The 27,190-nt window shown below is 40.4% G+C and overlaps 1 protein-coding gene across 1 annotated transcript; it reads left to right on the forward strand.

Annotated features, from left to right (window-relative positions):
- On the forward strand, nt 1-26,767 carry ATPAF1 (ATP synthase mitochondrial F1 complex assembly factor 1). Its single transcript, XM_043461430.1, has 9 exons — nt 1-393; nt 3,714-3,822; nt 7,151-7,195; nt 7,832-7,894; nt 11,503-11,553; nt 12,710-12,757; nt 15,904-15,999; nt 17,548-17,655; nt 23,948-26,767. Exons 1-9 carry the CDS (start codon nt 65-67, stop codon nt 24,140-24,142), a joined length of 1,044 nt encoding a protein of 347 aa, XP_043317365.1. The 5' UTR covers nt 1-64; the 3' UTR covers nt 24,143-26,767.
- Nucleotides 26,768-27,190: the final 423 nt, after the last annotated feature.

The raw sequence follows: 27,190 nt of genomic DNA on the forward strand, positions 1-27,190 counted from the left end.
TTCCCCGGCGCCCGGAACATTGAAAGAGCGGAACCTCGTTGTTGCAGCGCGGGCGCGGCGGACGATGGAGCGGGCGCGCGGGCCGCTGGCCGAGGCCGACGCACCCGGGGAGGAGGAGGAGGAGGTGGGAACGGCCATGGCTGCCGTGGTGGCGGCGGCGGGTGGCGCGGGCCCGGCCGTCTTGCAAGTGGCCGGCCTCTACCGCGGCCTATGCGCAGTGCGCACTCGCGCCCTGAGCCTGGGGCTCGTGTCAGCCGCGCAGCTGCGCGTGTTCCCGGTGCGCCGCAGCTCCGGCCGGCCCGCCGGGGGAGCCGACGGCAGCGGGGTCGGGGACGAGCTTGAGGCCAACCCCTTCTACGACCGCTACCGCGACAAGATCCAGCAGTTGCGCAGGTGCGGGCCCGGCCGGCGGCGGGCGGGGAGGAGGGGCGGCGCGCGGCCCGCACTTCTGGTGTATCTGTATCCGGCGCTCTCAGTCCTTCCAGCATCCCTGCCAGAGGACCTCTGTTTCTGTCCCCACTCTAAGATCACACAGCTAGTGTGAGAGCCGGGAGTCTCTACTCCAGTTGTCTTTGTTTGTTTGTTTTTTTTCCCCCTGCTTTAGTTCTCAAAACGCTGAGGTCGACTCTTAGGGGCAGCCCTTAAGGGGCAGGCAGGTCCGGGAGACCTGTCCTCATTATCGAAATGGGAAAGTGGAGCTCTGCAGAGAAGAGAGTTGCTCAAGATCAAACATTGAGTCAACTGAAGCTTGACCTAGAACTCGGGGTCCCAGGCTTCTAGCTAAGGACCCTGACTACAAGGAAAGGAGACTGGGATGGGAGAAGGACATCAAAAAGTAATAGTGTCACAGTTGGTTCTCAGTTGGACCCTCATTAAGATGAGGAACTGAGGATCAGAGAGTTAGAAGCCTGCCAAAGGTCACGCAGCTGGTTAGGATTTGTCTGACTTGGAATCCCAGGTTCCTAAGACTACCCTCCACCTTCTAGAGAGAAGGTCCTAGACATAAGAGGTAGATATAAGGGGACATGGTGGGTCCAAAGAGTTCAACTGGGAAGAGCTGAAGGAGATCAAAAGTGAAAATTGAAAGGACTTGGGAGAGAACCTGGCAGGGTGGGCAGGCAGTTGTCTTAGGAAGGAAAACCTAAGACTGCTCCTATAACTTCTCTGAGTTCCATCATTTCTACTTCCACAGCCTTAATGCACTGCACCATCTTCACCTAGAGAATTGCAGTCATCCTCTGACTAGTCTTCCCCTCTTCCAGCCTTGGACCCGTCTACCCCTAGTCCATGTCACTGCTATTATAGTGATCTTTCTTTGAAAGAATAACAGAATAAATAAATATTTTTGCTTTCCTTCAATAGCATTTAGATATACTCAAGTATTTGTCTTTTTAAAAATTTCTTCTTGAGCTTCATTCCCCTTCAGTCTTTTCTCACTGATCGCTTTCACAGACAAGCATCTCAGAAGAGTGGTCTACATATACTCTTGAGTACTTCACAGTTCCTGTTCATTCTTATTCGTGAACAAATGAATGACTGGTTTTACTTTCCTTCCTCACTCAGTCGTTGCTGTCAGTATTTACACTACTGTTATCTCCTGAAGAGTGGCTTTCCTAGGCACCCAGACTTTTGGATAATGTCCATATCCTTACTGTTCCATACAAGGCCTTCGTGCTCTAGTACCTGCCAGTCTTCCTAGCTTTACCTCTTACCAAAACTTCCTTTGAACTTTGTGGCCTAGCACAAAGGAATAAAGGACTGGTGTTGGGAGCAGATGTTCCAGGTAAGGAGAGCAGCAGCATAAACAAAGGTACAGCAGCATAAGACCACCTCAACCATTTAGGATTATTTGAGCAAATTTTCATCATAATACTTGTAGCACTCTAATGTACATATTTACTTGTCTTTCTGTCCTACTAGGTGGTACACTCGTTGAGGTAGGTACTCTTTCTTATGTGTTTCTGTATCTCTAGAACCCAGCAAGTTAACCAACAGGCAAGAAACAAGAAGTCAAGTTTGTTGAATGAGTGAAAGGGAGACAGGAAGGGATAAGTTCTAAAAGAAGTTGAGTGAGAGGGAAGGGAAACCTGTGTGCCTACAAAAAGAAAAAAGAAAACATGAAGTAGAGGGAAAGGGAGGTATGAAATGAAAGCAGGACCAAAAAAAAAAGAGTCAGTAGAACCTGTGCCAAACTAAGGAAAGGGGCGAGACAGAGCATAGCCATGAGGCCCAGGACCAAACAGGTAGTGTCTCTCCTGAGATAGTTTAGAAGGAATTATAGTCCTGATTGGCTAGTGCTGGAGCACGCTCACTAAACCCAGGTTCTTGGACCACCAGCCACAAGTTCATTGTGAGCCAAGGGCAGGACAAGCCTGTGTGCCCTGCTGACCCTACTCCAGTCTAGCCCCTGGGTTTTTGCATCACACTACACAGGTGAGCTACAGGATTTCATCTAGCTTTAGGCCCAAGGTAGGTAGGACATGCACAAACGAGCATGTCCAGAGAGCAGGTCCACAGTAGAGACAGATTTACAAAGCACATATTTGAAGAGGGGCTGGAAAAAAGCGAAGAATTTTAACCTAGAGAAGAAAAACTTAAGAGGTGACATAAGAGCAATTTTCATGTACTCATAAAAAAACTAGATATTTTCTCTCATTCCTGGTGGGGTGAAAGATGCAGAGGGGTAGACAGAGACTCGGAATGTTTTCGCCATAAAAGATGCCCAGGGTGGAGTACACGACAGGGCACTGCTGCCTAGGCCACCCCTCATCCTCTCCATCCACTCACTGGCAACACTGACCTAGGCCCTGGTCAGGCAAGATGCCACACCCTACCAGCTGGGGCCCCTGGTGCAACTCTTCATCCAGGACGAGTTGGCCTTCCCTGGAGGGGAGGAAGATCTGCCAGAATACATGGCAGTGAAGGCAGTGGTGTTCGATGTCACCTCCAGAAAAGAGTTGTACAGAGAAGGAGCACTCAGCAGTATCTTGACCAAGAAGAACTCCACCACAGGGGTGACCAGGATGTTTTTAGATCCTGCAGACCTCACCCATAACACTATAGGTCTCATGGCCCAGGAGCTGGAGCCCCTGTATGACATTTTCACCAGAGTGTACACAACCTGAAGAGTTCTTAACAAATGGCAGCCCCAACCTGAACTTCAGGCCTGAAGACCAGCCCCATTTTGACACAAAGGACAAATTCTGATGTTCCATCAACATGTTCTTTGGAGAGAGGATCAGAGGAAACTCGGGTGCTAAATCTGCAAAATAGGCTGCCCGGAGCGTCTGGATCGCCAGGCTCTGAATGGAGATTTGCCCTAGTAGGGGAGGGAAGGGAGATGGCTGAGAATTAGATGTGTTCCAGTAAAAGCTGGACAGTGGGATTCCTGTCTGAGGAGGCGACCGAGAGAGATGCCCACAGAGTACCTTTCCTGTCTTGAGGATTCAAATTCCAAGTACCTGAGAGACCAAGCCCTGTGGCACCCTAGGGAATATCCTGCAGGAGAAAAATGTTACACAGGCTCCATGAGGATGAAAAATAGGTGAATAAGTGGATTTCTTTGTCCACTCTCTTGATTTGTAGGTCTGTGCTCAGGGTAATTAAATTAAGACAAATGATGTCTATGCCCCATCTCTGAAAGTGAAACATGGTGTTTTGTTCAAAATCCAGAAAGGCCCAGGTGGTTTAACCTTTCATTTACCTTTGATCAGGTCTGACCCAGCTGCTTTTGAGTCCAGACTGGAGAAGCGCAGTGAGTTTAGGAAGCAGCCAGTGGGGCACTCCAAGCAAGGTGACTTTATCAAATGTGTGGAACAGAAGGTAAGACCTGCCCCTTTGGGTGCTGTTGGCACACCAATACTCTGCACCACCACGCCTGACCCTTATCCTGGGAATGGGCTCATTGAGGGGTCAGCTGGATAAACTGAGCTCACTCTATCTTTACTCAGCTCAGTCTCCATCTGTAAATGGTATTCTGCTCTTTTTGGCAAGGTATTAGAGTCATGGTGGAGATATAAGGTGATGAAAATGATAATCTCTGCTTCCAAGGGGTATAGTTGAATGGTCAAGGCAAGATACACATGGCAACAGGTATGGGAATTAGGGAGGAAAAGGTGCTTAATACGTATTAGCTTTTATTATCCTTAAACAAGAATCAGAGCTGGGGAAAAGCATCTTGAAAGCTGTGTACAAGTAACACTCCCTATTTGCAGGTTCTGCATCCACAGATTTCACACCTGTGGATTCAGCCAACAGAGGATTGAAAATATTCGAGGGCAGGGTAGGGAACTCTAGAAAGTTCCAGAAAGCAGAACTCCAGTTTGCCACTTGCAGGCAGCTATTTACTTAGCGTTTATTGTATTTATAACTATTTATATAGAGTTTACATTGTACTAGGTATTATAAGCAATCTAGAGATGATTTAAAATGTATGGGAAGATGTGCATAGCTTATAAGCAAATACTGTATGTACCATTTTATACAAGAGAATTGAGCGCCTACACATTCTGGTGTCTTCAGGGGTCCTGGGACCAATCCCTGACTGATACTAAGGGACACTTGTATAGGAAAATTAATCTAATGCAGTGCTTCCACACTTTTTGACCATGACCCACAGTAAAAAATATATTTTACATTGCAGTTCTTGACACACATATGTATATGATTATAACTGAAACAAAATTTTTACAAAACAATACTTACTTTTTTTGCATGGAATGCACTCTTAATATTATTTTCATCTTTTAAAAAATCTTTGGCCATAGTCTACTAAATTTATTTCACAACCTATGATTTGAAAAATGCTAACCTAGGGTGGTACACAGAACAAATCCAAGTAGGCGGGACCAAAGCCAGGGAGAATGTATCTAGATGTGGGCTGCATGGGCCTGAAATAAGGTGGTTACAATGGAAAATCGGGTTCTACATTGTAAAAGGATAGGCGTTTCTTTTACTTGGAGAATAACTTTTTGCCTTACTTGCTCAGTTGTGAATGACTCTTTGAGGCCCCAAAGACTATCGCCTGCCAGGCTCCTCTCTCCATGGAATTTTCCAGGCAAGAATACTGGAGTGGGTTGCCATTTCCTATTCCAAGAGATCTTCCTGACCCAGGGATAGAACTCTTGCTTCTCCTACATTGGCAGGTGGATTCTTTACCACTGGTGCCACCTGTGAAGCACCCTTTTTTGGCTTGGTATCCCAAATTTTAAGAGTTCATTCAGTCTTAATGATTGGTTGAGTTAATTAGAATCAGAATAGTTAATGGATTAATCATTATAAGGTTGAGGAACAAATTCAACCTCTTATGACAAACCTAGTTTACAACTTTTGTATGAACAGACAACTCTACTACAAATATTTTATCTATTGTAATTTCCTAAAACATTTATAGTGTCAAGATTACAAGTTAATAGCTATTGGAAATATTACTGTGTTATAAACTTTCAATATTATATGGGAAAGCTTTTTGTCCCCTTTTGAAATAAGACTTAGAAATTCACCTTTATGATGACAAGAGCAGAATAAGTAAAGATTAAATTTAAATTATGGCAATTCTTAAGTAAATATTCACTTTACTGTCTTTCTTATCTAGCTGGAGAAAGGTTAATGACTAATGAGTCTATTTCTAAAGCCTTTTCTTTGAGTCATTGGTTCCCTACCACATAATACCAAACATCCCCTTTTTGTAATAAATTGTATTTAATTCTCTCTGTTCTACCCTGAAATGAAATGTAGACAATATAACCCACCTACCCATGTAATGTCAGGGAATATAATGCCTTAATTTTAATATTAGTTTTTAAAAAATGCAGATAATAGTATGTAAGTTCTTAGGCACAACTACGCTACGAGACCTAATGCAGTCATCAGGTACTTTCATCTCTATGTAAAATTGCTATGAATACTTACGCAGCAAATGCCAACTGGTACGAGTTGTTATGTTGGTAATTATAAAAACTCCCAAACAATAGTAGTGTTGTTATCAGTGACTCTCATGAGATTCCACAATGTATTGGTACAGTCTTCTCGCAAGTTACATGTAGTTGCATTTCTGAAAAATTCAATATTAAAACTGTTTAAAAAAAGGAAGAGGAAGGGATGGGTGGAGGAAGAAAAGAAGAAAGGTAGGTCTGGCTAGACATTGAAAAGTTGTATGAGATGAGGGAAAATTCTTCATTATGTAGAACTCACCTGCAGAATTGCAGTTCATTTGGCACTACTGCCCCTCCGATAAATGCAGGTGGAACCATCCAGTCAATTATTGTGATAACAACAACAACAAAAAAGTCCCCTTAGATTTCCAGAGCACCTGTAGTAGAGATGCTTTAAATGTTTCATTAATTGCTCTTGAAACTTTGGCCCATAGGGTGTATCCGGTAGGTTTTTCTATACCAGGCTTTTGTCTAGTTTGTAGGTACTGGTTCTACAGACATCATTTATGAAAGATTTGGATTCATTAAAGCACAGAGTAATGAAAAACAGTTTAATCCAGAAAGTCTGTTTCAGTTTCAGATTTCCAGGTGTGGATTGTGCTCTCTGAAAGATAATCATGAACTGAGAAATTGAATGGAAGACTCAGTATAACCCATCCCTACTATCAGAAACAACTCCAGATAGGATTTCCTGCTGTGGCCTTTATCTGAGAGTGAGTTAGGAGAGAAAATAATCACTTTCAGTTTTTCTTGGCCTTTTGTGAGAGGGAGTCTTAATTTGAGGGTGGGAATACATTATAATATGGATTACCGGAAAAGACTCGATAGTCTGCTGAGGATGCCTGCCTTCAGAAGTGCTGTCACAGATGAGAAGCAGCTTGGAAAAGACATCATTCCATTTCTCATCTCCTCTGTGGCTCACTGGGAAGTGGAGCACAGGAAACCTAAGCAGGCTTGTTCTGGGAAGGAGTCCCTTATCCAGGGATTGAATGAATTCTCAGTACCAGTAGATGGTGTTTACTGACGAAGAGGTTTCTCATCTCTGCATCTCAGAATCAGTCAAAAGTTGTCTCACAAACAATAACTCTTAGAACAGTTACTATATAGAGTGAAGAGAAGTGAGTTCTTAGGTGCAGCATTACTAAATGAGGTATTGGCAGCTCACCTAGGGAGGGTGGTCTTTTAGAGTAATAATCCTGTCCCATCCTGTATTTCAGACACTGGGGAAACAGCCTGTGAGCAGAGGATTCACTAAGGACAAGGTAGGTTTCTAATTGAATAGCCAAGTCTGAAGTCATGTGGAACATTTATAACAGGAGACTGCATATTTGAACGTATGTACTGTGGTTCAGTGTTTTTGTGCTTTTCTAACTGTGGAGATTAGAAATATTTCTATGAACTTTTGTTATGACTTTGTTATGGTTTTGTTATGACTCCTACATAGTGTGGGTCCTGGAGTGCTAGAGGAAATGTAGTGATACCTTTCCTGTCTATAGGAAATAGTTTTTAAAAATCAAATAAATACATGTTTACTCTGTAATTTAACTTGCAAATAAGGAACCATTTCTGATAGAATAGCAGTTAAATTAAAGGTAACAACTGAACTTTCTCCTCTTACCAGCTTCAAGCTACAGTACTCATGAGTGAGTGTGAAACTTTTGGGAAATCCGTGCAAATAGAAATGGAAATAGAAATCCCTGAAAATAGAACTGTGAAACCTGCCTGACCCTGTTGGCTGCCTTCTCTGAGCTTGTGGGTTTTTAAATACTCATTCTCCACTTACTGAAGATCTGCTTTACTGTCCTAACATGATGCTTCCTATAAGGCTTACAGATAGAGTTAAGCTGTTTTGTTTTTTCAATTGTAGGTGTTAACTGCCTTTTATTTTTTCCTTTCAGACTCTCAGTTCAATCTTCAACATTGAGATGGTGAAAGACAAAACTGCAGAAGAAATAAAACAGGTAATGAAAGAAAATGAATTGGCATACTTTTTGAAAATATGTGCTTTGTGAACCATTCTGAAGGTGGAAATGAACATACGTTTCCTGATACCTCTTCCTAGCCAAAATGAAAGGCAGTCATTGAAAGCAAAAGTGATGAATTACATGAAAAATAGTGCATAAGAACACTTGGTCTCACTCCTGTATGTCTAATTAACTCACATTTCCCCTTTCTTTTTCATTCCTGTTGTCTGCCTCTTATTTAAAATCATCACTGCTCTCTTCCCGGATGACTGTATTACCTTTCTAAATAGGTTTCCCTGCTCTTACTTCTTTGTCATATCCTCCTCATTCAATCCTCCTGAAGTTCTACTCATAATGTATTGGTTAAGAACAGACTCTAGAACCAAGCTGCCAGTTTTAAGTCCAAGCTCTGCCACTTAACTAGCAGAATGACTTTGATAAGTTAGTTAACCTTTCTAGGTCTCAGGTTTGCTATCTGTAAAATGGACATAATAATACTACTTACTTCATGGAGTTATTCAGGGAGTCAAATGAGTTAATATTTACAAAGTACTTGGAACAGTGCCTGGCACAGAATAAATGCTATATTTGTGCTTTTAAATAAAAGAATAAAAATAAAACATGAAGTAACCTGCTCTCAAAAATTCAGTGACTTCCCATGTTCCTTTGTTTGACATTCAGAGTCCTCCATTATTTTAGGACCTTCTGCAGGAAGCCTTCTGGATACCTTCTATCAAAACACTTGTGATCTGTTCCACTTGTTTGGTCATTCCATATACCATGATTTGTATTGCTATTCACACTTGCATGTCTGGTTCTTTTTTCTATAATTAGAATATAATAAGCTATTTATTGTCATTCCTTATAGTTCCATAATTCTATTTTAGGTAGATTGAGAGAATCAATAATAAAAGTAGTATACTGTGTGTCAGGGGCTGTACTTAGTGCTTTATATGCACTGTTTCATTATATTCTCATAACCCCCTTACAAAGTAGGTGTTATTACAGGGAACTCTGCTCAATTTTATGTTCAGTTCAGTTCAGTCGCTCAGTCGTGTCCGACTCTTTATGACCCCATGAACTGCAGCACTCCAGGCCTCCCTGTCCATCACCAATTCCCGGAGTCCACCCAAACCCATGTCCATTGAGTCAGTGATGCCGTCCAACCATCTCATCCTCTGTCAACCCCTTCTCCTCCTGCCCTCAATCTTTCCCAGCATCAGGGTCTTTTCAGATGAGTCAGCTCTTCACATCAGGTGGCCAAAGTATTGGAGTTTGAGCTTCAACATCAGTCCTTCCAATGAATATTCAGGACTGATTTCCTTTAGGATGGACTGGTTGGATCTCCTTGCAGTCCAAGGGACTCTCAAGAGTCTTCTCCAACACCACAGTTCAAAAGAATCAATTCTTCTGCGCTCAGCTTTCTTTATAGTCCAACTCTCACATCCATACATGACCACTGGAAAAACCATAGCCTTGACGAGACGGACCTTTGTTGACAAAGTAATGTCTTTGCTTTCCAATATGCTGTCTAGGTTGGTCATAACTTTCCTTCCAAGGAGTAAGTGTCTTAATTTCATGGCTGCAATCACCATCTGCAGTGATTTTGAAGCCCAGAAAAATAAAGTCACCCACTGTTTCCACTGTTTCGCCATCTATTTACCATGAAGTGATGGGACCGTTTATATATAAAAATTATGTAATTATGTATAAGAACACCTAAATGGGAAAATAATTTGAAAAAGAGTAGGTATATGTACATGTGTAGCTGAATCACTTTGCTGGTACACCTGAAACTAACACAGCATTGCTAATCAGCTGTCCTCCAATATAAATAAGAAGCTAAGAAAAGAAAAAAAACCATAAAATTTTTTTAAAAACTAAAAAAATAAAGTAGGTACTATTATCCCCAATTTACAACTGAGGAAATTAACTTGAAGCGATAAAGTAACTTACTTAGTGATAGAACTAGGATTCAAACCCATGTCTGTTTGACTCTGCATCATATTCCCTTAGAAGAAGTTGTACCAGTTGCTATGGGTGTCCTTGGGTACTGTATCATTCATTTCAGCAGGCATTTATTAAATGTCAGCCTCTGTGCCAGATATAGAAATAAATGAGGGACCCCTCCTCTCAAGGAATTTCAGCCTAGTGAAAAGACAGACGCGAAAATAAAAAGAGAACAGCACAGAGTTCTATCTTCTGCGAATTTAGGCCTAATACGAAGTCTCCAGGAAACTTCAAACTGCCTTTGGGTAGAAGTGCCAATAGAAAGTGGACACCAAGTATGTCATGTCCTTTAGGGGAGAGAAAAGCCAGGCCTAGGAGGCCTGACCATTACATGACAAATATCATTCCAACCTATATTTTTAGATACAAATTTGTGTTCATTAAAATAATTTTGAGTGCCCAAGGTCAACTATGTTAGGAAATATCTATCAGTCTCATATATTCAGTGTTGATTCATAAACTATCTGCCAATATAAATTAAATAAAAATAAGCAGGACATGCTGTCCTTGAAATGAGGAGGCAGTATTTTGACATAAAAATAGAAAGGCATAGCGATCTTAGGCTGCATTGATAAGGTGATCTGCCCAGGTCCTAGGAGGTAATATTCCTTCTGTGCTTTGTGATGGTGAGATCTCACTTTGATTAGTGTCTTCAGTTACCCCCATCCCATGTTCTTGGGGATGTTGACAAAGCAGAGCAGCTCTGAAGGAAGGTGACTCATTCTTTAGCACCAGCTCGCTTAGGTATCGCATTGGCTCTGATGCCTTCCCTAACTTCTGTACCTTTGCTAATGCTTGTCCTTCTCTGCTTGGAATGTCTCTTATCATCTCTCCTACCTGTCTATCTTCCCAGACTCCCCATTCATCTGGCTAACTCCTGATCATTCTTCAGGACATAGCTCAAGTGTCCCTTCCTCTGGTACTTGTACCCTAAATCGGATTAAATGCCTCTTTGTTGCCCTCAGAGCACATTGGCTATGGTTTGCATTGTAATTCTGTTGTGCTAAGTATGAACATTATTTCAAATAATGTTTCAAATTATTTTTTCAATATTATTGAAATTATTATTTCAAATAATTATTTCAAATTCACAATAATCCCATGAGGTTGATGTTACTGGTATTTTATCAATGATTATATTGTTGTTAATTAGTCATTTTCAGTAGTTTGCCCAAAGTAGCATAGCCAGCAAATGACAGGAGCTGGGATTTGCACCCATATCTGCCTGACCTTGAGACTCTGGGTTCTCTGAGAGGGCCCACAGATGGCTGGTCATTGTGGGTTTGGGGACAGAAAATACGGAAAAAATAGTATGTCTGTTATACACAAAGCACGTCTTAGAAGAAATGATTAACAAGGTCATAGAATCTGTTTCTCTGACAGGAATTTGCTACTAAGAGTTACAGTTTAATCATCTAGAAGAGTAGATGCTATTAAATCTTTTTTGTAATCATGTACAAGTAATAAGTATTACGTTGGATTTTCTTCCCTGTTAGCAAATAACGTATTACTCTGAGCAATGAAAGCTGTCGCTGCTTCTTGGTGCAGATTGAAAAGATGACCAATGGGTCACAGACACTCTCTTTTTTGTACAGATTTGGCAGCAGTATTTTGCAGCAAAAGATACAGTCTACGCAGTTATTCCTGTAAGTACTTTGGAGGGGGAAATGAAAGTGTTACGGCATGAGGGTCAGGGCTCTAACCTTAGTAGGCAGTTGCTTTTACTGTTCTGTGTTTATTGCCTCTTGAGAACCTACATTTATAGCTCTGAGGGTTTTTATTATGCCCTGAGCACCAAAGATTGGGAGCTCCATATGGTATATTTATGGCTCTTGTTTTTCCTCTTTCTGGTTTAGAAATGTCTCTTTGAGTCAAGTCCCTGACAAGGGAGTATGGTGTAAGTTTATGTTGCTGAGCAATTTCCAACTGTCTTTTATTTCTTTTTCGTGTTTTCCAATCAAGCTGTTGGAATTTAGGACAGGTCCTCAAGCATACCTTCCTTCCCTTCCTGTCTATAACTGACCTATACCTGAGCTGACTTGGAGCTTCCCAAGCTTTTGAGGCATCTCCCTCCTCAAAATTGCTGCCTTGGAGATAGTCGCGGGCCACTGCTTGACCATTGAAGATCTGTGACTCAGAAGGAATGCTGCTGACTTCTGGTTTAGTGTCCTGCCGCCCTCTCCCAGAAGAAAGCATTTAATGTTCTCGGTTATCAGCTAGTTCGTTAATTGTTCTTCTCTGAAGAGGAAGTAGCTTTAGGTTAAGTTTATATCAAGTACACAAATATACACCTAGCTTACACGTGTTAAGTTTCCTCTTAAGGAGGAAAATGTACAGATGGAAAAATAAAGCCAGGCCTTTCGGTTGTTGTTGAAAGTATTGCTATCTTTTTTTCTTTCTTCCTCTTTTACATATATACCCTTTCCTTTCATGAGTTCAACAGCCAAAAGAATCTGTGCTTTTCATGTTATTTTAAATCTCTAATACTGACTCATTGTTTGAGCAGGCTTTCTTAGCTCTCCCTCATACAGACTCAGTGACTTATTGTCTCTGACACTTGGCAGAGTCCCCTGAAGAGTTTAGAGCATTTGGAGTATCCACTCCTCACACATAATTCTGATACTGAATAAGAAAGTGTACATCTGGTTTTTCCTCTCTGTTGTAAGAGGGGTTTGTAAATGATGCAACTTAAGATTGTTTTAGTTGTATTTTAGTTCTGGAGTTCAGTCTTGGTGACTTTAAATGTGATTATGACCTTTTTTATTTTCTTGTCTCTGAATTTTATTCTTTTCTAACCTACAGAAAGAAAAGTTTGATTTGATTTGGAACCGGGCTCAGTCCTGCCCAACAGTAAGTTTCCGATGACCATATGAGGATTGCTTCTCAGTGCTGCCAGACAAGGATGTTTTCTAACCATTCTCATCATGCTCCACGCTATCACACATTGTATAGTTATTTAACAAAGATGCTTACATGTTGATTATACTGATAAATGAGATTTTTTAACCTTAGCCCTAACTAACCTTATGGGTTTGCCCAATAAGTCTGTGGCTGTTTAGCTCTCTGAAACATCTCAGCCCTTACTGATATGGATCTTAATCTATTAATATAAGTGGAAAAAAAGAATGTAAGTGAATGTTGGAAGCAACACTTGACACCTTAATCTTTTCAACCTCCTCTAAGTTTCTCTTCTCTTGGCAGTTTCTTTTCAGTTTTGGCTATGCTATTTTGATTATATATATCTGAAAGGAATTATGAAATTGTTGCTGGAATAGTGAGCTGCCAGAAGACCTAAGAGAAAGGGAATAGGTGAGGTGCGTCTGCTGACTTGGTGTCTGTACTGATTTCTAAGATTCTCAAAAAATGCTTCTAAACATTGCTGAGAGAAAAAACATCTAAGTAAATAGAGAGATATACTGTGTCTGATGATTTAGTATTGGCATTTCTCTCCAGATTGATCTCTAGATAAAATATAATCCCAATCAAAATCTTTATAAGCTTTTTTTTTTTTTTTTTTTAAGAAATTGACAGACAGACACACACATACAGAACTGACAAGTCAATTTAAAAAACTTGTTTGGATATCCAAAGGATCTAGAGTAACAAAACAGTTTTGAAGAAAAAGAGCAAAGTTAGAGAACTTACATTACCTGATTTCTAGACTGTGATTTCATAAAACTACAGTAATTAAGACAGTGTAGTAATAACATAAAAACAGACACATAGATCAGTGGAGCAGAGTAGACAATTTGGAAATAAACCAATATATGCATGGTCAGTTGTTTTTCAGCAAAGTTGCCAAGGTAATTGGGGAAACAATAATCTTTTCAACACATGTCCAACAAATTGTGCAGAACAATCTGAGTATCCGTACACACACAAAAAAATGAACCCTTACCTCACACAGTATCCAAAATTAACTCAAGATCTAGAAAAAAAAAATCTTAGGTTGAATATTAGTCACAGTAGCCAAAAGGGTACAAGTAACCCAAGAGTCCAGTGATAGATGAATGGATAAATAAAATGTGGTATATACATGTAGCAGAACATTATTCAGTCTTGTAAAGGAAGGAAATTCTGACACATGCTACAGCATTCATGAACCTTAAAGACATAATGTGAAGTGAAATAAGCCAGTCACAAAAGGAAAAATACTATATTATTCCACTTATGTGAGGTACCTAAGATAGAATGCAAATTAAAACCACAGTGAAGGCTTCCCTGGTGGCTCAGTGGTGAAGAGTCCATCTTCCAATGCAGGGGACACAGGTTTGATCCCTGGTCCAGGAAGATACCTGGGCTATGGGATAACTAAACCCCTGCACCACAACTACTGAGATTGTGCTCTGGAGCCTGGGAGCCACAACTACTGAGCCCCTGAGCAGCCACAACTGCTGAAAGCTGTGTGCCCTAGAGCCCATGCTCTGCAACAAGAGAAGCCTGCAAATTACAACTAGAGAGTAGCCCACACTCCCTGCAACACGAGAAAGCCTATGCAGCAGGGAAGACCCAGCACAGCCAAAAATAAATTAATAAATTAAAAAACCACAGTGAGATACCACTAAGATGACTAAAATTAAAAAGACTGACAATACCAGGTGTTGGTGAGGATATGAAACAACTGGAACTCTAATATATTGCTGATAATAGTATAAAATGGTGCTACGACTTTAGAAAGCAGTCTGGCAGTTTCTTTGTAAGTTAAGCATATACCTGCCATACTACCTAGCCATTCTACTTCTACATATTTTCCCAAAGGAACTGAAAACTTACATCCATTCAGTGACTTCTACACATGTATAAGCTGTTCATGGCAGCTTTATTGGTATTAAGAGATGCTGAAGATATCCAAATCTATCACAGGTGAAAGAGGAAAGAAACTGTGTGTACAAAGAAGTATAGATTCTGTGGTTCCATTTCTATGAAATTCTGGGAAGCCTGACCAGTTTTAACAGAAACCAAGTCAGTGGTTGCTTAGGAATAGTTGGAGAGAGGGAGGGGTGCATTACAAAGGGATTTTTGGACATGATAGATACCTTCATTATATTGGTTGTGATAATCATGTTGACTGTGGTTTCACAGTATACATATGTCAAAACTATTTTAATTGTACACTTTAAATATGTGCAACTTAAACCTCAAATGTACCTCAAGAAAGCTTAAAAACATTTTTTTCTCGGTAGGCACTATGGTTATCTCATCTAATATTAGTAATAACAAAACGGAACCTTAGTGGTTGGCAGTAAGGAGACAGTTCCATGACTAATGCGTATTAGGCTGATTATACTCTTTTGTTCTGGCATCAGTCTCTTTACCACTCCTCCCCAGTTCATCTTGAGCATAAAATTAATCATCTCGGTGATTAGAGCCATACTTCAGTATCAGCCTCAGCTAGTAGAATATGAAGTGATTATAATAATTCTAGCAAAAATTAATTCAGCAACATGAGGAAGTTTAGAAATTGAAAAGGACCAAAAAGTTTATCAAAAGAAGGATGGGTAAAATTGTGGTAAATATCTATTGTCAATTTCCATATAACAGTGAAAATAATGAATTAGTAATATTTACCAACGTCAGTAGATCTCAGAAGTATGATGTGAAGTAAAAAAAGCAAGTAGCAAAAGTATACATATAGTTTGGTAAGATTTAAGTTTTTAAACATGCAAACAGTACTGTTTCTTGTTTTTGGATGTATACTTACACACTAAAAGTATAAAAACCTGGAAGGGAATGACAGGCACCAAATGCAGGTTAGCTGTCATTCTAGAATGGAATTAGAATGGGTTTACATAGACAGCTTCAGTGAATCTCTAATACTTTCTTTCTTAGGTGGGTTGGGAAGTGTAAGAGTGTTATATTATCACATACGAATTTCAAAATACAACAGAAGTTTAAAAACCAAATGTTGAAGAAATGGAGTGAATGACACAGGTCTTGGACATAGAGCAAGAGGTTTTATTTATCCACCTGTCTCCTTGTGTATTCATTTCCCACAGTTTCTCTGTGCACTACCAAGAAGGGAAGGTTATGAGTTTTTTGTCGGGCAGTGGACAGGTACTGAACTCCACTTCACTGCACTTATAAATATTCAGGTAGGTGTCCTGTGTTCATCTCTTCGGGGAAAGAGGCCTACCCCTCTGTGGGACTAAGAGCCCTTGCTAAGACTTTTAAGACAGAATATATACTGACTGCCAGCAGCATTTACTGTGGCATTGATCAACTGTCATACTTCGTTAGGCTAGCTTCTTAGGTCCCACCCAGTACCTATGAGTCATAACCTTAAGGTAGGTTCTGTGTCTTACATGTGTTTTATTAACCAGATCAGCACTATCTAAAGTGCTCGATGCATGTTTTTCATTTCATAGATGTTATTTTGTTTGCTTCCATGCTTCCTTCCTTTTTCTTCGTTTTATTCCCAAATACTAGATTAAGAAGTTTGATCTGAAGCATTTGAAGCTTTTAAAATAAAAGTATTTCAAATGAGATAATCACTAGGATTGTCAGTCTTTATTTGTAGGCCAGATCTGGGAAAAACAAGAATGGATTATAACAGCTTTGCAGTTGGGATGAAGGGGGCACACAACAGAATGAGAATTTTCTTATGACTTTATCCCTTGTGATTGTATCCAAATATTGTATCATGTTTATTTTTTAAAAAAAGAAAAGAAAAAAAATAGCAAGCTTAGAGAAGTTAGTTCATACTGCTAATAAGTCGTAGAGCTAGGTTTGCTTGACTCCATGTTATTGACTCCAAGTCTATGAACTTAACCATTATACTGTTTTGAAAACTATGCTAGGACTACCCTCCTGAAGTCCATATACAGGTATAGGAAAAAGATCCAGAAACAATTATGATCAAAATGGTAGTGTATCTATAGAAATAATGTTCAGGAGAATTGAGAGGCTACACTATTACTAAGAGAGCCCTAGCAGTAATTAGGTATTGATAATTAAAAGGACTTTCTCTGAAATTTTAAAGATGAAACCCAGAGACCTTTTGAATGTATGGTTGTTTCCTCCTACACTGTATGAGGGCTTAGGCTTTGAACCCAGCCTCTCTTCCTAGTCTGAACTGAGGTCTGGTAACCACTGCCCTGTCCATTCTTCATGAAATTATGATGTTCCAATTCTTTTTCCCCCTTTCTCCCACCCAGATTATATTTTAAAACTGCACATTACAAATCTGGCCCATGTGCAAACTCTCCAGCTGTTTGCTACAGCTTAAAAGAGCTCAGTCTTCAGAGCCAGCCAAGGGGAGTAGATTTCAACTGTGAAATGCACTAGTCCATAAAAGTGGCAGTTACACAGGCATATTGCTTTCTTTAGAACTTGATTTGGTAGCTGCTCGTGTCGTTTTGTTTTTAAATATATGGCCATGATGAAGGATTCACTGCCTACTGTAAACATTTTCTGGGAAAAAAGCCAAACCTTTTTCAATTGAAGACACAAATTACACTGTGCAAACTGTCAGTTTTGCTGTGACTTGGCAAACCTGACCATCCCCACGTACCAATCCTCCAACTCACTAGCCACTCAAGGGACTGTTAAGAGCCAGAATTTCCTCCAGACTCTCCATTGCTGTGAAATTGCAGTTTCGTTGTGGTACCTTATTGAGTCTTGATAAGTGTTCCTCCTTACAGACCCGAGGGGAAGCTGCGGCCAGCCAGCTGATTTTATATCACTACCCTGAACTTAAGGAAGAAAAGGGCATAGTGCTGATGACAGCAGAAATGGATTCCACATTTCTGGTAAGAATCAACTTTTACCTTTTTGCATTTATCTGGTGGCCGTAAAGATATTCTTCTGCCAAACCTCACGAGAAGTAAAATTCCAAAGACAAACATAAGAAACATACTTGTTTCTTACGTAAATTGACAGTAATTTTGTCTTGCTCAAGCTCTTCCAATTGAAGTTAGTACAGATTCTCATTCATTTATTCACAATTTGAAAGTCCAAAAGCTCTGACCACAAAATTTTTTCATAACTCCTTTGGTCACCAAACCTTATCTAATTTGAACTTATCTGATAGCTGTATCTTCACTGTAACTTCACTTTGATGTGAGGCCACTGATAGTCCTTATTAATCCTATTCGGTGTGGAATATTCTTGCATTTTACAAGGGAAATATTAATGGATTGTGAGTGTTACATAATACAGTTATATGGTATCTGCATTTGTTATCTTACTAAAATCCAATAATTCTAACTCTAAAACACATCTGGCCCATGGGGTTTCAGGTAAGAGGCTCTAGACAAGTAAATGGCTTCTTAAGTGTACAGAAGAGTTCAAAGTTTAGAATAGTTCTTAATCTTTTATCTTTCTCCACACTGTTCACATGTAGAGCTTTCATCATACATAGTGTTTTTCCTTCCTCCTTTTCCCATTTCCTGGGATAGAGCATTGACCATGTGCCTGTAGGTAATGATGTCTGTTGTGTTTGTTTTCTGTATGTCCAGGACCAGGAGCAATTTTATGATTGCTGTTCAGCCTGTTTGTCTAGTCCTTGCTCATTTCAGTCTCATTTATCCAGCAGTGTTTTTAAGTTCAGGATGTCCTCAAGATAGTGGGCCCATTAGTGCCCTTTCCTCCTGAGGTTCTTTATTATAACACCCACTGATTTTTCCTCTGTCTTTTACCAGCTGCATACAAGGAAGGGAAAAGTGATGGTACTCAGCTAGTATCGCATAGTCATAGTAAGCCCCAAGTCTAGGTCGTGATTGATGTCTCCTTCATTGTCTGTTAGTCCTGTCTCTTATCAGTCTCATTTCTCCCATTCTTCCTTCTACTCATCACACTCAACTGGAAGTCACCCAAAATCCTATCCAGAAGAATGGAGTTGCCATTAACTGAGACAGACAAGACTGCAGGTGGAACAGGTTTGGGAGGAAGATCAGGAACTGAATTTTGGACACATTAAGTTTGAAGTGCCTATTAGATAATCCAAGTAATAGGTAATTAGGCATATGAGTCTGAAGTTCAGGGGGAGAGGTCCAAGCTGAAGAGATGAAAATAGGAGTTGTCAGCATAAGATTGTTATTTACAGCCATGAGACTGAATGAAATCACCAAGGAAGTTAATGAAGGTAGAAAAGAGAAGAGGTCTAAGAACTGAGCCCTGGAGCAATGAGGAAGCATCAGCAAAGAAGATGTAAAAGAAAGAGTCAGTGAGGTAGGAGGAAAACTAAGATGGTAGAATCCCCTGGAGGCTAAGATAAAATGTTTCAGGGAATACGGGTGCTGAGCCAGCAGCTCACATGCTGGTAGGGCAAGTGAGATGAGGACTGAGAATTTACTAGAAGTCATTGGGGACCTCTATGGGGGCAGTTTCAAAGGAGGGATAGGACAACAGTGTATTTGGAGTACATTTAGGGAAGGTTTGGGAGAGAAATTAGAAAAGTAAGCATAAATTTGTCTTTTTTTTTTTTTTTTTATAAATTTGTCTTTGAAGGAATGTTTCTGAGAAGAAAAAGAATGGGGTGTAAGAAGTGGGGGTGAGAGTGGGTGTTTTGTTTTGTTTTGTTTTAAATGAGAGCCTTGTATGTATAAGCTGATGGAAAGGTCAGGTAAAGAGGAACATATTGAAAATGCAGGAGAAAGAGAGTTGTTTAAGTGGTGTTTTGAATGGGTAAATCTTGGGACTGAGGGGTTAATCTTTGCCAGAAATGTAGCAAGAGAGAAGCCAGGATATAAGGACACATTCAGTTAAGTGGATAGAGGTAATGGTAGCTTGTAAGATGTTCTCTCCAGATTGCTTAGTGAAAAGAAAAATCATTAGCTGAGAGTGGGGATGGAAGAATAGATGTTGGATATTTGAGTAGAAAAGAGAAAGTGTGAAATTGTTGTCTAGAACATGAAGTAAGAATGTGTTCTATACCTTTAAGTAGTTGAAGAAACAAAAACTAAAAAAGTAATATTTCATGGCCTGTGAAAATTATATGAAGTTCAAATTTCAATGTGTATAAATAAAATTTTATTGGAACACAGCCATGCTTATCTTTACATATTATCTGTGGCTGCTCTACATCTACAACAGAGAGCTGAGTAGCTGCAACAAGAGACTGTAGGGCCGTAAAGCCTAAAATATTAATGGTCTCTCCCTTTCCAGAAGGTGTTTGCCGACCTGTGATCTAGGAAAAAGGAAGAGAGAATGGGTGTGTGGGAATGAGATAAAGGACTGAGAGTTGGATTTACCTAGGGTGATTTAGCCAAGTGATGTAATGAAGTAAGACAGGGACCGGGAAGTTAAAGGTGAATGCAAAGAAATGACTATAATTATTGACAATGGAGTGTGAGTTGGGTAAAGAGAGAAGTGGAAACATAAGAAAGATGAAGAGACAGTAGGAACTATGAGTCCTGCTTGAGGTAAAAGGTTTTTTTTGGGTTTTTTTGACTTGCAAAATTTTTATTGCTGTATTTAGTTGTGATCTGTTCTCTTTTTTTAATTTATTGAAGTATACTTATTTTACAGTCTTGTGTAGTTGAAGGATTTTTGAAGTTGGGAGTGAGTGTTAAATATAGGAAATAGTAGACAGTGTGAATTTTGAAATTGAGCCTTGGAGGGGATGTAGTTATCAATAATGATAAAATTTAAAACTTGACCACAGACAGGAGTGAGTGACACAGAGATGGTTTTGTATTTTCTGATCTTCAACAAAGCATGACATCTAACCATCTTAAACATGGTTCCCGTAATTATTAAAATTTGCTTCCTAGTCTTAGAACATTCAACAGCATACCAAACAACATACATTTGCCTTGTATAAATCAACCTCTGAGTTTCTAGTGTAGTACAGAATTAGACATGTTAAAATTTAGTGTAGAGATAACATGATTCAGAGATGGGAAACCTAGAAATGTAATATAAATATATGATCCTCTGCATACTCTTGCATACATTTATTTTAGGCATTGTGTTTCCAAATACAGTAAAGCAAATAGATAGAAATACATGGAATCTATAGGTTTCTTCTAAACTGATTAGTTTTGATGATGAAAATTTAGTATAGCATTTAAAAACCTTATTTGGTTCCACATGTGTGTGTGTGAGCAGATGATTTCATTGGAATGTAGTAAATGCTAGGAGAAAGACATGCACAGCTTTGGAGGGGTCAAGGGAGTGTTCTGACGCAGAAGAATGAAGCAATGACTCCTGAACTGAACCTCAAAGATTAGCAGGAGTTTAGCAGTATAAAGTGGGGAGGGCAAAGGGAGAGGGGAATGTTCCAGACAGTGGGAATGGGATACGGAAATGCTAGGAAGCATAAAATGACTTGGAGTATTACAGTTTGCTATCACTGATATATTAAAAAAGGAAATTTGGTGGATTGTGTTCAGAGGATTGACTTTATCCTGTGAGCACAGAAAGATGAGGAGTTGACCCATAGAGAGTTGGATTTTGAGACCATTAACCTTAAGTATTTGCTTCCTAAACATTTTTTAGTTCTAGCCTGGTCAGTGTGATCATTTAAAATGCAGTTGCAGTAGTCTGGGCAAGAGGTGGTAAAGACCTTAGCAGAGTAGGGAAGGAAGAGAGAGAATGACCTCAGAAATGTATAGGGAATAAAATGGGCAAGACTTGGCACTTTATAGGTATTAGGATTGAAAGAGAGGGAGGAATCAGGTCTGTTAATATACCTCCTTGTTGAGCAGCATAGGGAATTAATATGTTTATCTTCTTGGGTCTTGGAAAGGGAAGAGACTACTTTTTCATGTCGAGAATTAAGGGAATAAAAGACAAGGGGCAAATGAGTCGGCAGCGGCTGGGGTGCAGGGGAGCTTTCCATAATCCTCCATGAGAGACATTTCTCCATGTCTTAACTCTCTTCCCATCATTCTAGTGGTCTTCAAACAAGTGGTCAGAGTCCTTTATCCACACAAAATCTTATTATGTAAAACCCCAGGATATAACAGCTGAAAGAGGTGAAGGGACTGAGGCACCTCCACAGAGGCCCTAGGACCTCTGCAGCTTGAACAGCACTGTTCTAGAATGAACACAGCTGAAATTACCCTTACCTCCACCATCCTGAGCCTCAAAAGAAGTTAACTGTCACAGTCCCTACAGTTCAGGGCCTCAGAGAGTGGTGACATCTGCCTCAGATTATGCACTTGCTTAAAAAATGGTCTGTCCTTGAGACATGTTTGAATTTAAAAGGTAAAAATGATGAAGTAGAGTTATTGACCTTAATTATTTTGCCCCACCAGAAATAGTATCAGGGTGACGTGGAGGGAGTACCAGCCTGGGAGTCCAAAGATCTAGTCCTTGCTTTGCCACTTGTGTGCCACATGACCTTGAGTCCATCCTTGACCCTCATCTGCTTTGGTTTTCTGGTCCCATTAAATGAGGACTGGATGATCTCTAAGGCCCCTTCCTGGTCTAAAATGCTATTAATTTGAAATAGCCAGCGATTTGGAAAATGGCTTTTGATTGAAGATCCAGTCTCAGAGATCAGTGCCTGCTTATGAGAAATGACCTGCAACCCATGGGAGGGAATGGAGGTGAAGCAGCCTGTGGTATTTATAAACCCATTTTCATCACTCTGTAGCTAGACATAGCACACTTTTGACAGTTTTAGTAGGAATTTTCCATTATCATTTGGGGTTGGATTTTGGCTGTGTGAACATTATAATGATGAATAAATGCCTCTGATCAGCTAGCACTAGAGAATGTATAGGAAGCAAAGTAAGAGTTTTTGAGGTAATTCTTTTGTAAGATTTCAAGAGTGTAGCCTGTATTTTGATCCCACTTGTGTTACAGTGGTCAGGTCACCATTTTCCTGCTCCTGAGCTTTAGAGAAGGTGGCCTCTTCTTTTTCCTGGGGCTTTGCTGTGGATTAGTTAGAAATGACTGCATAGCAAATTACTACTCCAAAACTTTGTGACATAAAAAAATAAATATTGATTACCTCACAGTTTCTTTGTGTCAGGAGTTCAGGCGCAGCGTAGCTGGGTGGTTCTGGCTCAGAGTCTCATGAAGTTGCTGTCAGGATATTGGAAAGGGCTACTGTCATTTGAAGGTTGATTGGGCTTGACGATCCACCTCTGACCCCACTTGCATGGCTGTTGGCAGGAGGCCTCATTTCCTTGCCATGTTGGCTTATCCATAGGCTACTTGAATGTCCTCATGACATGGAAACTGATTTTCCCCAAAGCAAGTGATTTGAGATAGCAAGACAGAAACCATGATGTCTTCTGTGACTGAATGCCAGAAGTCCTTTTTCATCATTCCACTTTAGTCCGTTTGTTAGAAAGCAAGTCACCAAGTACAACCATCACTCACAGAAAGAGAAACAAGGCTCTATCACAGGGAGAAAAAGTGTCATGGGGAATTCCTCGGTGGTCCAGTGGTTAGGACTTCATGCTTTCACTGCTGATGGCTTGGGTTCATTCCCTGATTGGGGAACTAATCCCACAAGTTGTGTGGCCCAAGAGAAAAAAAAAGGATGTCATAGACTTTGTGGACAATTTGTTAAAACTACAGCTGGCTTTGGCACAACTTTTTTGACTGAGGTGGTATGAGGAATAGGTTTTATTCAACAGTATGTCTAGTTAGTCAAAACCTTAGTACCAGCTCACAAACTTAGTTCTTAGAGCTGGAGAGCTGGTTAACTATTGCTCTTTTTTTTCCCCTTGAGATATACTTAACAGTTACTAAGGAACTGAATGAAAATGGAATTTTTTTTAAGAGGGAAATTTTTAACATATGCATTTATTTATCAGCAAGCATTCACCAGATTTCACTATATGCAGGGATGTAAAACAGGCTCATACTGTGAGGAATTCACATAAGGGTAGACAGACAAAAAAGAAAAAGAGGAAACAAAGGACAGATACAATATTGTCTGATACATGCAATGCTAGAGGAAGAGTAGACTAATTTGGGTACACAGAAAAGGGGCACCTCACCAAGACTTGGGATGTCAGGGAGTCAGGAAGCTTTCTGGAAGCAGTGACTCCTAGGCGAGAGCCCCCACCTGCCACAGGCCTTAGACACAGCTGTGTGGCCCTGTGCTGGAAGGGACTCACTGTTCTTTCTACCTTTCAGAATGTTGCTGAGGCACAGTGCATGGCCAACCAAGTTCAGCTCTTCTATGCCACGGATCGAAAAGAGACCTATGGGCTAGTGGAGACCTTTAACTTCAGACCGAGTGAGTTCAAGTATATGTCTGTCATCGCGGAGCTGGAGCAAAGCGGACTTGGAGCCGAACTGAGATGTTCTCAGAGCCAGGATAAGACTTAGGGATGTCAGGTTGGCTTACAGAGTTTTCTGCTCAGTCCTGGATAGTCCTGAGTCTACCCACCCCTTGAACTCTCGGAGGCTCAGTATCTATAATGAGCCGTCTCTAAGGAGTCGCCCTGTGCGCTTATTTGCAAGAAGTAACGTGGAGGTGAGCCCTGTTACTTGATATTCAGGAACAAAGATACCCAAACATTCTGATAACTATCTCCCGACATACTTGAAGTTTCCTTTTCAAGTGTTTGAGGTCACATCCAGAGACAATCAGGGATCCACAGGATGGTTGACTTAATTTTATGCACTGTAGGAGTGTATTTGTTCTCTGGCCATTTTGACTGCACAGCTCTAATAATTAGTTCCTCACCTTTATAAACTGTGACAGGATAATAAGCTTGAAGACCTGCTGTAGTTAGACGTGGTCTTTGCATACTCTTCCCACTTGGCCAACTAAAGGCGTAACCCAGTTAGACCCTCGAACAACCACATATTGCCATCAGGATTAAGAGTCTATCTAGATGCTCCCAGAATTGCTGGTGGTATTGTTTGGAGTATCAGCAGTTTTTAGGTATATTAAACACACAGGTACAGTGCCTGCTGCCTGCATATTTTTAAACCATAATTTGTGACACCTGCTTCTCTAACTGTTCTGCCTGTTGGAAGCTGTGTATTTGGAGGGGCTGAATTGGTGCAGTATAAATAAATCAACTATTTTGTAAAGAGAGGATCAATCCAGATTTGCTTTTTGTTTTTTAAACAACTCTAAAACCATGCCAGTATTATATTAATAGAAAAGGAAGCAAGTGTACCCTATTGTGTGTGGGGGAAAATAAAATAAAGTCTGGCTTATAATCTTTGTTACACTAAATAGTGAAATCTAAGCTGTGTGCTGTCCATTGTGTCTGTACTGTGGGCTGATCTCATCAAAACTGATCTTGGGACTCAGCCAGTTGCTTAAAATAACAGGAAAAAAAAAAAAAAGAAGCTGTCCAACACTAGAAGCTCAGGTTTGGCTTACAGTATCCCTGTTGTGGCTCCAAGCTCAGTGATAGAAGAGGGTGGCAGTAACACACCAGCCTTCTGAACGCGAGGCCTCAGAGCACCCCCCTCCCCCACTCTTGTTGTCAGCCACCTTTATTATAATGTTTTTCCTTTTCTTCATCTAACATGTTCCACTTTGCTGCTCCTGCCTATGGTCTGGCGAACAACGCTGAACATGGTGTGTGGGAATATAACCAGGATTTGCAGTTTATGTGTGTTTCATTTATTACTGGAGACTTTTTATAGGTTGAGCTTGTTCCCAAGTCCTTTAAATGGGATTGGACTTCCCATTATTTTCTGAGCTGGGTTTCTTTTGTTGTACTTCTGAATCTGTATGTAGATAGAGACAGCGTTTGTTTAACCTGGAAAAATTACTGGTCTTTCACAATCTCTCTAAAGGTTAAGCTATTTCCTAATGCAGATTCAGGCCTCTTTTGCTGACATTTCTTTCTTTCTTTTTTTTTTTTTTTAAAAAGAAACGAGTCTCGATGTTTTGAGTCCTAAGAATGTTTGATGTTCAGTGGAATTACTTTCATAGATATGTTTCCTTTTCCCCTCCAGATGGCCCCAGTCTTTAGCCTTAGTACCTTTTATAACACCTCTACCAGAGGATGAGAAAATGATGAAGAAATAAGTCAGAACTGACTGCTCATTTTATGCTCCTCCCAGCTTTGCCCTAAATCACCGGTCGCCAGAGAAGGGCCTGTCCATGGCCAGTTACATCAGATGTGATCAAAGTACCATCTGTTTCTTCTTTATATTTACCTAGCAAGATCTGGCAAAGAATGACAAGAAAATTGTCAAATTAATCAGTCCCCTGTTATAGTGTGGTGTTATAGAACGTGGACAGGCTTTAGAGTTAAGTGAATCTGGGTTCAGTGTTGGGATTCATTAGCTCTAAATGTTGAACAAATTATTTAAACTCTCTAATTCTGTTTCTCCATCTGTATAATGAGAATAATAGTATCTACCTTATGGGATCATTGTGAGAATTACATTAACGTATATAAAGATTATAGTAGAGCTTAATAAATGTCAATTCCCTTCTTCCCTACTTCACCTCTCGCTAAAGACCCACACAAATTAGTATATCAGATGTAGATCATTCTTTATTCCAGTTTTAAGAGCAAGCCTTATCTCACTGGTTCTCAAACTTTAAGTTGCAGTGGAATTACCTAGAGCACTTTAGAATGTAGACTCCCAGGTCCCAAACTCCAACCTGCTGAAGTGCTGGGAATCTCCATTTTAATATTGCTCCAGGTGATTCTGATGAAGATAATTAGCCAGTTACACTTTGAGAACCACTGCCTTATCTGTTCTTCACAAAAAATCCACATTAGCCAGGTCTCTCTTTCCTGTGGACGTTAACCATAGAATCAGCTTCTTCGGCTCTTTGCCTCCTATAATGGTCCCCTTGGCGTACCCTATGTTATATTTATTTATGTATGTGTCTTTTCCCCCCTAGACTGTGAGCTCCTTGAGGGCCAGGGGTTTAACCTCCATTTCCAGCACCAAGGACATGGCTTAGAACATTGAAGATACTCAGATTTTTGTTGAATAAATAAATGACATGGATTTTAGCCAAAACATTATCTTGTTCATGTATATGCCTTATATTTAAATAGTTTGCACTTAAGAGATTCTCTTGACACACATAAGTGAAAAATTTACTGAGTAGGAATATTTGCTAATCAAGACAGCAAGGTAAACAAGCATTCTCTGTATCTCAGCTAAATCTCCTGCACTTCTGTGGTGGGCTGCCTGCTCAGTGCAATTCAGCAGTCGTTCCAGAGGACATCCTCTACAGCCTCCGACGTAGGTGCTGACGCCGGAGGGTGAGCGCGGTGATCCCTGCACTCAGGCTGTGTTCCGGCCCCCAGCTGCGTCTTGCCTGTGACTCTGCCTCAGTCCAGCGCCTGGGCAGAGTTTGTCTCGTCTTGTTCTGAGTGGGTGCTTTCCTCCTCAAGCAGCTGGGAAGCAGGAGCCACAGGCTCTGTTTTTCGCAGTCTCGGC

Source organism: Cervus canadensis, chromosome 2 (assembly GCF_019320065.1).
Source record: "Cervus canadensis isolate Bull #8, Minnesota chromosome 2, ASM1932006v1, whole genome shotgun sequence".
NCBI classification, from domain to species: domain Eukaryota; kingdom Metazoa; phylum Chordata; class Mammalia; order Artiodactyla; family Cervidae; genus Cervus; species Cervus canadensis.